Source organism: Hakea prostrata, chromosome 3, assembly GCF_041222555.1.
Source record: "Hakea prostrata isolate BN-2017 chromosome 3, UWA_Hpros_2, whole genome shotgun sequence".
Taxonomy (NCBI): Eukaryota; Viridiplantae; Streptophyta; class Magnoliopsida; order Proteales; family Proteaceae; genus Hakea; species Hakea prostrata.
In genome coordinates, this window is record NC_142602.1 from 24,729,954 (window position 1) to 24,744,122 (window position 14,169).

The following is a 14,169-nucleotide window of genomic DNA, read 5'->3' on the forward strand; positions in this document are numbered from 1 at the left end:
GAATCATTATAATCATCATTATTGTGGAGTAGTAAATATTATTAAATTGATGTTGAATATAATTTTACTATTTTATTGGAAGAGTTGTGAAGGAAATACAAATCTCTATCTTGATAGGTAAAGGACCTATATTCGTGAAATTGGGTGTATAGTATTTTCTTGAATGGTCCTTTATTTTCTTGCAATCACATGCGTGGTTTTTTTTTTTTGAAGCTAGTGCATATAATGAAGATAGGGGGTATTACATAATATAAGTTGAGACTTTGCCCTGGCTCTTATGGGATTCGAACTCTAACCTCCTATTTGGAGTTGTCGGTACTGAGTCGCCCCTCAAGATTATCATCGTAAAAAGATATTAGGTGGTTGTCTTTATTGACAGAATTAAATAGGTGTTCAAAATTTTAACTTGGGCTAGTTGACAGTTAAGAGAAATTAAAACTAAAAATGAAAAAAAAAAAAAAATGCAAAATTGGTGGTTGAGATTTTACCCTTGACCATCCGTTCCATTCGAACCGTATGCAACTTAGTGCTGTACATTAATTGCATAGTATCGAAGCTCCATCCGTTTTCTACACCTTAACTTTCTAAGATGGAGTATTTCAAATATTCTAGTTCTTGGCTACTGCTTACTTTTCCTCTGTCTTCCTTTATTTTTTGTTATTCTCTTACCATGTTGAGAGCCATTTGAAGCCCTCCTTTCCTGCCCCTACCACCTCTCTTGTGCTTTGCCTTGGTCTCATTGTTACTTTTGTTGCTGCCGCTGTTTTACACCTACTACAACCTCTCTGTCTTCTGGTTGTGAGATTCTTAACATTAAGGCTTCTTAATCCTTTGCTAGCTATGCAATAGATGAAACATACCTCTTCAGCCTTGCTACAGCGATTCTCGATCCTCATGATACTACTTCGGTACCACTTCAGTTACTGTGAAAGCATCTAGTTCAAGATATCCCTCTAATTCAATGCTTTGCCACTTACAATTCTTACCGTGTCAAGAAGAAAAAGAATAGCCAGACTTCTAAAATTTGCACAATCGAGCTTGACCAGTTCTTGGCCTTGTCTTTTGGTGTATTATTGCCGAGTCCTATGTATCTTCTTTTTCTCTGTGCACCCTCTTAGGTTTGCTACAAGACTTGGTGTCGCATGTTGAGCCTTCTTGGTTCTCTTTTGTATGTCCCTCCCTCACCCTTCTTTCGTTCTTTCCTCTAGAAAAGAATTTTTCACTTTCCCTCTCCCCTTGTTGTTCCTCTTTCTCCCATTGGAATTTCATCCTCTCCTATTGAATGAAAGTTATGTACAAGCGTGAGTTGAGGTAAAGATGGGCCAAATTCAAGCCCAGCCCAACTTTCAAAAGTCCAGAATCGAAAAGGGTTAAAGGAGGCCAGGCCCAACATTTAGTTTTAACTGCCAAACTTGGGCTGGGCCGTGTTAATTTGGAATTACATGTAAGCCCTCGTCGTTAGCTTAAATTTAATAATATATATATATATATATATATATATATATATATATATATATAGACTAATTCTACTCTTTGTATTGTATTACAACATTACGATTTACAGCATTCCGAGAAGGAATTGGATTCCTAATTTCCTTCGGATTCCACTTTCCAATTCCTTCTATTTTTATTTTTTCGAACCATTAACTGCTCACTCCCTTTCCCTATAAATTACTCGCCTCCTTACAGTCTAATTAATCTCAACATCTTTCGATTCCGTTTTGCTGAAATCGAAACAGTGGTTGAAGAAATTTTCTGAGCTCAGACTGGTTCTTTTTTATTTTCTCACACAAACAGAGACAGGTGCGTTGAAGATTTTTTCAGATTTTTTTTCTGCTACAATGTCTTCTCAGAAGTTAGTTCTGAAGAGTTCCGATGGTGAAATCTTTGAGGTTGATCAATCCGTCGTGTTTGTATCACAGTTCATCAAGAACATGATCGAGGATGGTGTTAGTGGAACGATACCGTTACCAAACGTTAGTTCAAAGATATTAGTCAAGGTGATTGACTACTGAAAGTGGTTTAGCCACTTCGACAATGGCTTTGGAAAGGGAAGAGACCAACTGCTTGATTATGTACTGACTTTGATGGGCCGAGACGATGAGGATGATGACGGTGGTGATGGATATGCCAGTTCTAATTTTGAATTCCTCCGTACTCAGGTTCCTTACTCTTAATACAACTTCTCTCTCATTATGCTTCACTAAACTGCTAATGGTCTAGCTGCATATATTTTCTTGGCAAGGAGTCTCTAAAAAAAAAGAGGCCCTTCTCTTGCTTTCAAATTATTTATGTAGGATTATCTGCAAAAGGACAGTTTCTTGACTTTAATCTTTTCCCATTTTGGCGTGACTGTTCAGACCTTTGCTTTAAGTGCATGCACTACTTTGGTATCTGTGGAGCCAAAGCTGACAATAGAAACAAGAAATCATGTTATGAAGGTATAGTCTTGAGTATTTATATGAGGCATTATTAACAAGTCAATTTGTTCCTCAAGTTTTAATGTTCTATTTTGCCAATAATTTATCAACTCAACAGGCCACATTAGGTTTCTTTGGATTGCCAAAAGATCCTTCAGACATCATGGACCCCCTTATAAACAATCTCATAACCTTATTATGTGCAATTCTTCTGACAAGGTACTATTTACTCGTATTACATTTTAACTTTCTGATCTTCCCTTAAAAGTTTCTACTGAAGATTCCATGTCTTATATGTTTGGAAGAACCACTGCTCCTGTAGCTCATATGGTTCTAATTTCGTAGTGTTGTAATGTGCAAACATGCTGAGTTCGATTTTTCTATGAACATTCAAGAGCTTCATGATTTTTTTCAGATGGTTGACATTGGATCACCGAATTTTTTAATGGGGAGCATCAGCTTGGGACTGAAACATGAGAACAAAGTACTAGCAAATTAAAATAATAGGTTATGACTTTGGTGAAAACCCACTCAAATAATTGGAGGATTTTTAGTACAATTATAATTGTAGAGGACTAAAATTATACCACCATAGCACCATCACTGTCATTGGCATGCCATGCAGCCATGCCGTATACAAAACCTTTATCAGAACAAATAGGCAGAGAGAACTATGTCTTTACTTTATAATGAGTAGTGCAAATTGAAACCTTTGGAAATGCTTAGAAACATGTGAACCTCTTTCACCATCTTTTTCTTCCTTTTGTAAACCAGTGGATGTGATGCTAATGCAGTTCATCAAGGAACTGGGGATCTGCATAACTAGTTGGATCTGTGTCTTCAAAATTTAACCAGGGCCACGCTGTCGTGGGCCTTCTGGTGGGAATATGATAGTGATGGCGAGATCTCAATCAAGATATGCAATTTTTCTAGCGTAAACTCGGTGACCCATCTCGGTGGGTTTTAGGCTCCTAATTGGGCTGAAACTTTGCATTTTGCCTATTTAAGGCCTTTTGGACAAATAACCCTATGTCTTCTAAGTCCACCCTATGTGTAAAACAGAAATGGTGTAGGATTGGGGAATGCAAGGTGAGACAACTATCAAATACATCAAACTTTGATCAAAGAACTTAAATGTCTTCAAAATTTTACATTCATTGGAAGTTTTAGTAACTAGTAAGTCATAAATCATAATCCATAAGTCATAATTTCACAAGAGTACAAGAGTACAAGACAATCATGGAATGGAAATATAGCATATTTAATCAAAAAAAAAAAAAAAAAAAACTCAATCAAAATCCAGCTCCAGCTGCTTCACCACCAACTTTAGGCTCTCCAGCATCAGCTCCACCACCAACTTCTGCAGCACCATGACCACGACATACACCGGCAGCCACATGTCGGCCCTCCATCTCCATGAGGTGGGCTACCATATATTCCCTCATAGGAGTAGGCACAACACAACGCATGGGTGTATCACCGTATCCACCAGCCAAGTGTTGCTTGAATTGGCATTTTCCTCCATTGAGGGCTCTTCTACAGTAGTAGCATATGATCGTTTGGCCTCATGGGTTCTCGGGGACACCGTGTTGCCACACAAAATCAATGTCTTCTATGCCTATAAATAAAATATAAAGCCACATCATCATATATTCAATTAAAATCAACAGTTAGGATTTAAGAGTACTACATGTAACATGTCTACATTAGTTGTACACTTGTACACAAGTAACACAACTGCACATGTAAATGTCTAAAGTTTGAATATTGAAACATGAATCATCTGATGACTGGTATACTAGTTGGTAACTTCGTATTTTCCATCAACTAATTCTGAATGGTGGCCACATACGACTCTTAAGTTAACCCATCACTGTAGTATGTCAAATATTGGTTTATGTGATTCTGATATGTTGCCATGTCCAAATACTGGAGGAATAACAATGGGATAATCGTAAATCATGGGTGTGTGAAAGAGCCATTGTTGCTCTTGTTGTTCGTGTTGCTGCTGAATATTTGGGTAGAGGGGTTTCTAATCCATTCAGTCAATAGCCCACCGTCACTCCCATATCCGTACTCTCCAGGTGCAGGGTCTTAAGGAAAGGCATGATCTCCATAAGAAGAGTACCCAGTGTAATCTTACGCATTGGTTTGGTCCCCGTATAGGTACTCCGATGATTGCCAACTAGCCAATCTTTGTGAACTATTATGACTATGATCTATGCTCATGCTTCCCATATTCAAATAATTCAATGCAAGATCATGCATGCTTGCATCATCATTCCTCTGTCCTTGGTTTGATATGGTCTTCCTTCTCTTACTATAAGTCTGACTGGCGGGGGAACCACGACTCGTGTCCTGTGTCGCATATGTCGAGTGACTCGAACCTGGTGGAGGTGACTCCCTTTGCTGACGAGCCTGACTTCCACCAGCAACACAACCAACCTAACTGCCTCTATAACTCGAATGCTAACCTAAAGGGATGGTACCATCACCATCATCTGAACTCCCACTATTAGACCTCACCTCAGTTGTCTCAAGTTGACCAGGTGGCTTCACAAAGGTTACACTTGGTCCTACCTGATGCAACTATAACAACCGACCCTCATCGGGAAGACATATGCTCATCCACAACATTTGGGCCCATGGCAACAACAATAATAGGATCCGGCTGCCCTTCTGGCCCATCCAAGCGTTGGACCACCTCGATCCCTAGCCCACTTATATATGACATCATCCTCCTCATCCTCTGCCGGGGGGGCTCGTGGAATATCAATCAACTCGATCAGTTCCCGATTTTTTCATCGATGTCATCTTTATGTGCCCTACTCTCAACCTCATGTTGTAATGGACATAGACTAAGTCCTCGAGCCTCTTACTCCCCAATCTATTTTGTACCTTACTATGATAAGTGAAAAGGTGTTCCAGTTTCTCTCACAACCAGAGGATAAGCAAGTCTATGAGAGGACCTTAATTGCTGTCTTTAAGATTTGGCAAACTAGTTCCATATAACACCCCCACTAGTTAGCCGCATAACCAAATATAAGAATGCATTAGGTAAGTAAATCTTAATACTTAATACTTACATAATTTATAGGTTCTATACTTAATGCTTGCATAATTTATGGGTTCTAGTCTTATCACTTATGGACTTATCAGATATCACTTATAGTAATGGACTACTTACCAAGATCAGTTTTATGCCTAGTTGCAACCGCAGAAGGCTTTACAAAACTCCCAAAGGCATCCTTGAACTCCTTGATCTGTACACCAATTGCAAGAAGCAGAAAAAACAATTGAATAAGTTCTCACCTCTCCATTAATTGTCTCCTGCATGGCGGGACCTGGCACGAGCTTCTCCACCACTTCTTGTAGCGCATTCATCAACCTTACATTAAGCCCTAGATCATTCTTGTAGTGCTGCTTTGGGTTGAGGTAGTAAGCTTGTATTGTGGAAATAAAAATTTTGGTTAGTGACAGTTATTTAGTTGATTATAATTTATAAATTAAAGTATAGATCAAAAAATTAACGTGACTCGCAGCCAAGTGCAAAGGATGCATCAAGTGCATCTCCCATCTCTTATTGATGATCCTCCCATAGGATTTGAAGGAGCCAGAGGCAGCAGCTCTAACCAACTCCTTCATTTGCAGGAGGGTAGCATATATATGGACATTGTGGGCTTCTTCTCCAAGTCTGCAATCCTCTAAACAAACACAATAAGCTCTAAACGGCCCATTTTCCTATTCAGCTACCTCCAAAAGGAATCATCAGCAATGGTTTGTTGGGCTAATATCGCATCGGGATGGCTAGATCCACACCAATTAAACCACTCCTCACTTGCAAACATGTGTCGAAGACCCACCACTTTCTTCTGGAAGCTTTTCATAGCCACATAGTTGGTGGTGAATCTAGTAAATCCAAGTCTCACTACATCACCCCAATGGTTCCTCATCATCTTCAGCACATAACAATGGTTATACATAAAATTACTAACCCTTCTCGAATCCCGCCCTCTTAACCACTACACTGATGGACTTTCTCTTCCCCAAGTCCTTCAACATGAGTGTGCTGCACATGGTGTCAAAAAGAGGTGGATTCTGCTACTCTTCCTCGTCATCAACGTTTCATCAGCTTTCTTGAAGTTTGTTATCCATGACAATTTGGACAACGTTGTTTGGCCCTACCTCGAGGACCACCTGCCTAAAAAGTTTGTAAAGGTAGTCAGCATCTTTGATTTTATGTGAGACATCCACTGACTTCAGGAAGGTTGTCTTTCCATTGTAGCTCACCATAAAATGAATGATGAATTATCTAGTAGGACCAGTCCATCCATCAGCCATGACAATAACACCATATGTCACCCATCGTTCCTTCAATGAACCAATGTATTCCTCCACCCCCTTCACCGTTGGTAAATATTTATTCATCACTTCCCAAGTTGTTGGGCCTTTAACCCCTACACCTGCCCTAGCAACTCCATTGACCATCCCCTGGTAGTGTGGTGTTTTGGCTACATTGGCTACAATGTTGTTGTAGAGCATGAGTTTGTTAATCACCAACCTAGCTTCCTCCTCCCTACTGCCTTCTTTACCTCTAGCAAACATATATGGGATGCTTCTTTGATAAGTGTCTTAATGCTTGAAGAGGACGGGGTCTTGGTCAAATGTGGCATCATAATGTGCAATCTTCCTCCTCCTCTCAATCCTCTCACTTCCCCCACTTCCATGAAAACTATGTTTAGGTGGGATGGAAGCCCGGGTCTCGGCCCCCCTCCCCACCCCCACCCCCCCCCCAAAAAAAAAAAAAAACAAAAAAAAAACCACCTACTCCTCTTGTTTGTTCATATTGCCTTACATTCTCAAAATGAAGGATTGCCTGCTAACTTTCATTGCAGCCTGTATCTGTCTCCATTCAACTGTGACTCAATACCCATACTCCTTCTCTCATCATCGTCGTCTAACTCCTCATCAACGTCAACAAAAGGTCTCTATAGCATTGTATCATCAAATTCCCATAGCTTTTGTACTATCTCTTCCTTTCTTTGTCTCCCTCCCTTTAAAGTTATTGCAATTGTTTGTTGCACTTCTTAAGGATCCTTGGGACACTTGGCAACATGTTTGTTATCACCAGCAAGTGTTGCTTTAATCTAGTTGAACCACCAAAATTCAAGGTCTTGAGGCAATACTTGTATCGGTATTTTTTCTCGGCGAAAGTCACTAGATCCACATGCTGCCAAGCAATGTCCTAGGTCCCACTGCCAGTGCCACTCCCACTAGTTGCCATTTAAGTTACAATCCTACAACACTCAAATACATACAAGAATGTTACCAATTAATCATTATAATAATTTTTATATAAATAAAAACATGTAAAAACAATTTATAAAACAACAAAACACACATTTTGTTCTAAAATAACTCCTCACCAGCTACCGAAATAGCTTAGAAAGTGGATTATACTGCTCCCGTTGGAATCAATCCATTTATGACATTTTTCAGCAAACTTACGGCTTTTTTTTGAATCCCTTGGACTATATCCTGATCTTTTCTTATTTCATTCATAGGGCCAGCCCACGACCTCTCAGAATAAATGAATTGGTTCCTAGTTCGTTCCGCCATCCCACCCAATGAATCATTAGGAATCGTTCTCAATAGAACCTATTGCAGTCACAGGTTTCGTCGTTCCCGTCGCTTCTTTATTAATTGCTAGGCCCGAATTTTGTAATGGAGCTCCTATATGTTCCTAAGACAATCTCCTCGGTCTTTATTCCCGAGGCTCTTTATTTTTTTTTTTTTTTCTTTTTCCTATGAACTAGATTCATCTAATTATGGTTATGGACGGTATTGAATTGATGTTTTATTACATTGCTTTGTATAAGAAGATTTATAGACCATACGTCTATATTGGAATAATATATCATTGAGATTCTCCTTTCTTTCTTTATCCCTTCCATTTATCCACGTCCCTTTATTTTCGCTTCACAACTTATAATCAGATTGAGTTTTTCTTGATGCAAAAAACTTTTCAGTTGCTACAATTATATGATCAATATACATCATACCATGACTACTTCCTTGGATCCAGATAATACGAAGCAATGAGCTGGTTAATAGTTGTATAGTCATTAGTTCATACTATAGGCAGGTCCTTTTTTTGAATTCTAGCCTTTCCCTAAAAAATCAACGAGTCACACACTAAGCATAGCAATCATATAAAATATTATTTTTCATAATTATTTTATTTAACTATTTAAACCTCAAATTAAAAAAAAAATACAGCAAGCATGATAAATTAAATATAATTACATGGGATTGTAGCGCTCTCCATGTAGCCCAACATAAGTTAAAACCACATTCATATCATAAGTATTTGTTTATATTATTTTTTTAATTTTTTAAAAATTGTATTTTTTAAATACAAAATTTCAAAAAATAAATTAATTGCAGAAAATTAAAAAAATTCCATGAAAGTGTAGATCGAAACTAGTAGATCAAAATATATTTACATTACACTCATACATCAATTGCAGAACATGCTATTTGAAGAAATTCAAAGTTGGGAAAAATCTTATATTTGTTGAAGATTTAGTTGAAATAGGCTTGAATGATGGTAATTTGATCTTGTAAATGTGCTAAAGAATGTTGCAACTTCAAATCTAGCTAAATCCCTAACAAATTCCGGCAAAAATTAAGTTTTTTGGTTATCTCAGTGAGATCTGGCGAGAGAGAGGAGAGAGAGGGAGAGAGAGCTGAAATAAAGCCACTTAAAAGGCCCTAAACCATGTGGTTCAACCAAAATGGACCATATCTCACCATCTCGCTCGAGATTTCCCATCTCGATCTCGCCATCTCGCAAGATCTCCCTAGCATGCTTAGGATCATGCAATAAATTTCAATCGAGACGGTCAAAATTTTGACTGAAATCATTGCATTTTTGGAAATCAAAACAAAACCTTCAAATTTTCGTTGAAATCATGTGTTTCAACCGAAATTTCGCAAGTTTCGACCTCCAACTTGTTTTCCCTTGGTTTTTGTTAATTTATATCTCATTTTCACCTAATTTCCACAACTCCTTTGCCTTCAAACACCTCTTTTGCCTCCAAATACCTCTTAAGTCACAACAGTTACAAAGGAAACTCCGACAACAATAGAATATGAAGCATGAGCCATACCCAACAATTCCAAACTTTCCATTTTTTAATTTTTGTTTTGTTCATGCCTTAAATGATCTTGTATTGCGTTGAAATTAATATATGTTTAGTCTAGGGCTATGGTCTATGATTGTGTGTTGTTAAACTTACTTTGTTATTATTTGCTGCTATTGTTTTTTATTTTTTTATTTTAAAAACTATTTTTTAAAATGTACACATGATACATGGGCTTCAACTTAATATATCTGAGACACCATCACTTGATCTAGTTGGTCATTGTATTTTGTTGACTTGTTGTATATGTAATCATTCTATCAAACAATTCATGTAAGTTGACAATTCTATGCATGTATGCAATATAGTTTGTACTTGTCAAAACCAGTCATTTGTTAGTATACTTGAATGATAAATTTTCAGTGATTTTTTGGGCAAAATACTAGTTCCATTGTGTTTATTATGCTTAAAATAGGTAGGAAGCAAGAAATCAAATGAAATGGAGGTCATATAAGGCACGAAACCTAGGGTAGAATTTTCAAAAAAAAATACCAAGTTTCAACCAAAATTTGCACCATGCTTAGGATCTTGGCTGATGAGTTCTTGAGCACTCTAAGCTGTTCCATTAGGAAATTTGGAAGGGCCAGTAGGAGAGAGAAGGGCAGTTGGGTGGCGATAGCACCACCAGGGAGATCAATCCATGGGATTGGCACTTGGGGAAGTGCTCTCGGGGAACATGACATTCATTATATTATTTAGCTTTGCTGCATAGAATTTAACTGGATTAATGTATATAAAACTGAGTTTCATGATATGTACAAAGTAGTTATTTGAATTAGTCTTTAGTTACTGATTAACAATTATCTTTCATAATAGCGGAGAAGATGGCAGAAGTCGTGCAGAGCAGCTATTACACATTCTAAGGCAAATTGATCAATATGTTTCCTCTTCAGTGGAGCATCAGAGAAGGAGAGCTTGTACTGCAGCCTATGAAATGCTTCTCAAGTTCCGAATACTTTGTTCCAGTGGTTATTCTGGCCTTGGGAGCCATGGAAGTTCTATACACAGCAAGCAAATTGATCGAATGTTGCATGGGAATTTTTCCAACTTGCCATGTAATCATTCTCATTGCACAATTAATTTATTTGTTTGTTGTGTCCATATCTAGACTGTTTTGTTGCCACTTTGATTTCCAGCTGCATTTGTTCTACCAAGTCGAGATTCCTTATGCCTGGGGGAAAGGGTTATGGTTTATCTTCCACGCTGTGCTGATCTCAATTCTGAAGTTCGAAAGGTTTCAGCCCAGGTTGGTAATTGATGAACAGTTTTGTGACATAAAAGATTATGTTTCAGGTTAAAAATAATCATTTTTGATAAATAAAATAGTTTATGATGTATCATGCTCTGTTAAATTTTGACACAATCTTGGTCATGTGATATTCCTGTAGATTCTTGATCTCTTCTTCAGTATATCTCTCTCTCTTCCACGGCCAGCAGGATCAGCTGCCAGCATAGATATAGAAATTTCATACGGTGCTTTATCCTCCCTTGAGGATGTCATTGCCATTTTGAAGAGTGTGAGCAAATTTGAAGCTGTCTCTTCCTGAATTTGATTCTTATATTGGGTGGGTGACACTTCTGTTTCTCTTTTAATTTATTATCTTTTATACTTTCTATCTTCAGGATGCTTCCATTGATCAATCAGAGGTCTTTAACAGGGTTGTTTCTTCTGTCTGTACCCTGCTAACAAAAGATGAGGTAAAGATGGAGAATTTGAAATAATTTAAAGGAATTTGAAATAATTTAAAGAGTAAATTACATGCACCTCCTGGTTTTAGGCCTTTTTACAAGTGTCTCCCAATGTTTGGCTTACGTTTGAACCCAGGAACTTGACTGTGTTACTGTTAGTTGTTAAGGAAAAAGGCAAATCTTACCCTTTGGCCTTAAACTAATCTTATGTCACCAACCTAACCGATAACTTTAGCTTATTTCAAATGAATTCAAACCATTCAATAACTTTTAATCTCTCCCAACTCTCATCTGCTTTCTCCAGCACTGCCACCATGCCTGTCCTGTCACCCCTTGGGCTAAGGACAAAAATATTTTGAGAACTAAGTGGTGATTGACCGGTTAGGATATCTTAGCATTGCAACAATAAAATTCTGAGTTTGATGTTAATTATACATATACTAGGGTGGCTTTTCAGAACCCTTGTGTAGGTTTTTAATGTATTTGGTGCTGTCTAGTGTCTTCTGGGCAAAAACACCTCTGCAGCTCATCAAAGAGAAGAAGAAGAAAATTAAAAAGGAAAATCATTCAATAGTCTAAACCGGGTTTTATCTACTTTTCACCTCATTATTGGTAACTGCTAAAGTAGATCTTGCCTGTTGGTCTCTGTGATCTGTGTTGGTTGAAGAAGACTTATGTATCTATAATCTATTTGGGTAGGGGATTAATGTTATCTAAATGATCAAAGCATTTATTGCCTAATTAGACCTAAACCTGCAACAATGGTGGGATAGTTGTTGGAGGAAGATCAGAAATTGGATGGGCCTTGATTGTAGGTTGATTCTGGAAAAGGGATTGAAATTAGAAATGGAACAAAAAAGGAGAGAACTGGGATGGGAATAGAAATTTAAAGAGAAGGGGGGGTTGGGAATGAAAAACAAAAAGCAACAAGATCAGTCTCCACTGTAGATAAAATGCGCAAAGTCAAGGTTGTCAAGGCGACCAAAGGGATGGGGCACCGCTTAAGCGCTTAGACAATAAAGTGGCGCCTAGGTTGCAATACGGTGACCAAAGCGGTTGGGGCACATTTTTCTAATACAACTATTTTATGTTGCACAAATAACATACCCAAAACTAATATAGTTCTACTATAAACTAACAACTATTAAAGAATCATAATTATGAAATATTATCATTAAAATAAATATGAAAATATTATAACATATGATTAGGAAGTATTTGAAATTGTAAATATGAAAGAATGGGGAAAATATATTTTGTTGTAGGGGAAAAAATATGCATCATGCAATCTTCAATTTAGCCAATTGTTTGTTGCACAACTTAAAACATCTAAATTTTTTTTGTTTGACTTTTTTTAAGTAAACGAATAGTTCTCAAATTCAAATAGGAATTTAATTTGTTCCCTTCTATTACCACTTTTTTGACTGAACCGATAAATTAATTGATGACAATCTCACATTCTTTCGTATAATTTTGTATCTTAGAATTTCTGAATCCAAAATGAATAACTATTATTGTTGAAGTATACGTAAATTTGGAGTTTACTGTTCACGTGAACAGTGTTTTTACTGTTCACGTGAACAGTGTTTTTACTGTTCACGTGAACAGTATTTTGCTGTTGTTTTGATTATATTTTCTATTTCTAATGTGGGAATCTTGCTACATAAGTTTTGGGAGTTTTTTAGAAAGCATAGTTTCTATTTTGGTGGTAGTTTCTATTTTCAGAACTTTCTATTTTAGGAGTTAGGAAGTTACTAAAGCTGTAATATTTTGTTTCCTTCTTCTAGAGGACAATTACTTGTCTCTCAAGTTGTATTAGATTCATTAGAAGCTATAAATAATAGTGCTCTGTGATTCTAGATTCTTTAGCTAAGAATCACAGGTCTTTTCTACTAGTTCTTCATCTCTCTTCTCTTCTTCTTCTTCTCTCTTTTCTTTGTTCAAGTTCAACTGCTATTTTGATTGTTTAAAGCTTGTTTTCTAACAATTATATTTGTATATGGCTTTGTAAAATAATTTTTTATGCTTAAAAAAATCCCCCAAAAAAAGAAAGTTTAGCTACTAAATGTCAAAAATGTGACTGCTGTAGCGCCTAGGCGGCAATACAGTGCACAAAGTGACAAACCAGTAGCACCTAGGTGATAAAGCGGCTGAAATCTTGCATGTCAAAAAGCAGCTCATCGTAGGCAGATGTGTTGTAGTCAACAAAATTTTGCCGGTCTTTTTCAGGGAAGGTTGGATAGACAAAAGCCAACGGTAATGTTGGAGCAGCCAAAAGCAATACCTTTGTGTTAGAGCAGCAGATCGCTGGTTAAAAGTAATTTACTGGCATTACAGGATATGTTAAGGGACGAGAGGAGGGAAAACTTTCCACGGGTCAAAATAAGCGAAGGAGAAGAGATAGTTGTGTTTCCATGGGACTTGTATTGTAGGCAAAAAAGTCTTATTGCATCATTAAAGGGTAATATAGCCGGCAATTTAGAAACTGTTGCCTTCAACTAACAGGTGTACACTTGTACAGGATTATTTGTAACCCACAGTATAGCTTGGGAGGGTGCATGTAGTGAGCCAAATGTCAGGTGGATGCTGTAAAATTGGCTTAAAACCAGGGTGGTGCATATAATTTACTCTAATCCAACTATATAGTTCCTTATGCTGTTTCAATTTTCGGTGCAGTTGGTGTCCACCTTGCATGGTTGCACTAATGCTATATGTGACAAGATCAAACAGTCAGCTGAGGGTACCATTCAAGCTGTAATTGAGTTTGTTGCAAAGAGGGGAAAGGAGCTGAATGAGATTGATGTTTCAAGGTTTCTCTGATAAAGCATATCCTCTACCTTCAGTAGAAAATGAAT

At 37.4% G+C, this 14,169-nt stretch overlaps 1 protein-coding gene across 3 annotated transcripts; it reads left to right on the plus strand.

Moving 5' to 3' along the window:
- The first annotated feature begins 2,058 nt into the window (after positions 1-2,058).
- Positions 2,059-14,163, plus strand: LOC149021831 (protein SHOOT GRAVITROPISM 6-like). 3 transcript variants are annotated; one of them, XM_089150007.1, is made up of 8 exons: positions 2,059-2,162; positions 2,361-2,441; positions 2,539-2,639; positions 10,442-10,680; positions 10,762-10,871; positions 11,014-11,142; positions 11,249-11,323; positions 13,991-14,163. In XM_089150007.1, exons 1-8 carry the CDS (start codon positions 2,088-2,090, stop codon positions 14,132-14,134), a joined length of 954 nt encoding a protein of 317 aa, XP_089006133.1. In that variant the 5' UTR covers positions 2,059-2,087; the 3' UTR covers positions 14,135-14,163. The 3 variants fall into 3 exon arrangements, with proteins under 3 accessions (XP_089006133.1, XP_089006134.1, XP_089006135.1); XM_089150008.1 differs by lacking the exon at positions 11,249-11,323 and having other exon boundaries at positions 11,014-11,190; positions 13,991-14,077; XM_089150009.1 differs by lacking the exon at positions 13,991-14,163 and having other exon boundaries at positions 11,014-11,190; positions 11,284-11,321.
- Positions 14,164-14,169: the final 6 nt, after the last annotated feature.

Coding starts and splice junctions, on each gene's coding strand:
- LOC149021831 (XM_089150007.1), top strand. CDS start 2,088: ATGGGCCGAGACGATGAGGATGATGACGGTGGTGATGGATATGCCAGT. Junction 10,681..10,761: donor GAATTTTTCCAACTTGCCAT/GTAATCATTCTC, acceptor TTTGATTTCCAG/CTGCATTTGTTCTACCAAGT. Junction 11,324..13,990: donor CCCTGCTAACAAAAGATGAG/GTAAAGATGGAG, acceptor TTTTCGGTGCAG/TTGGTGTCCACCTTGCATGG.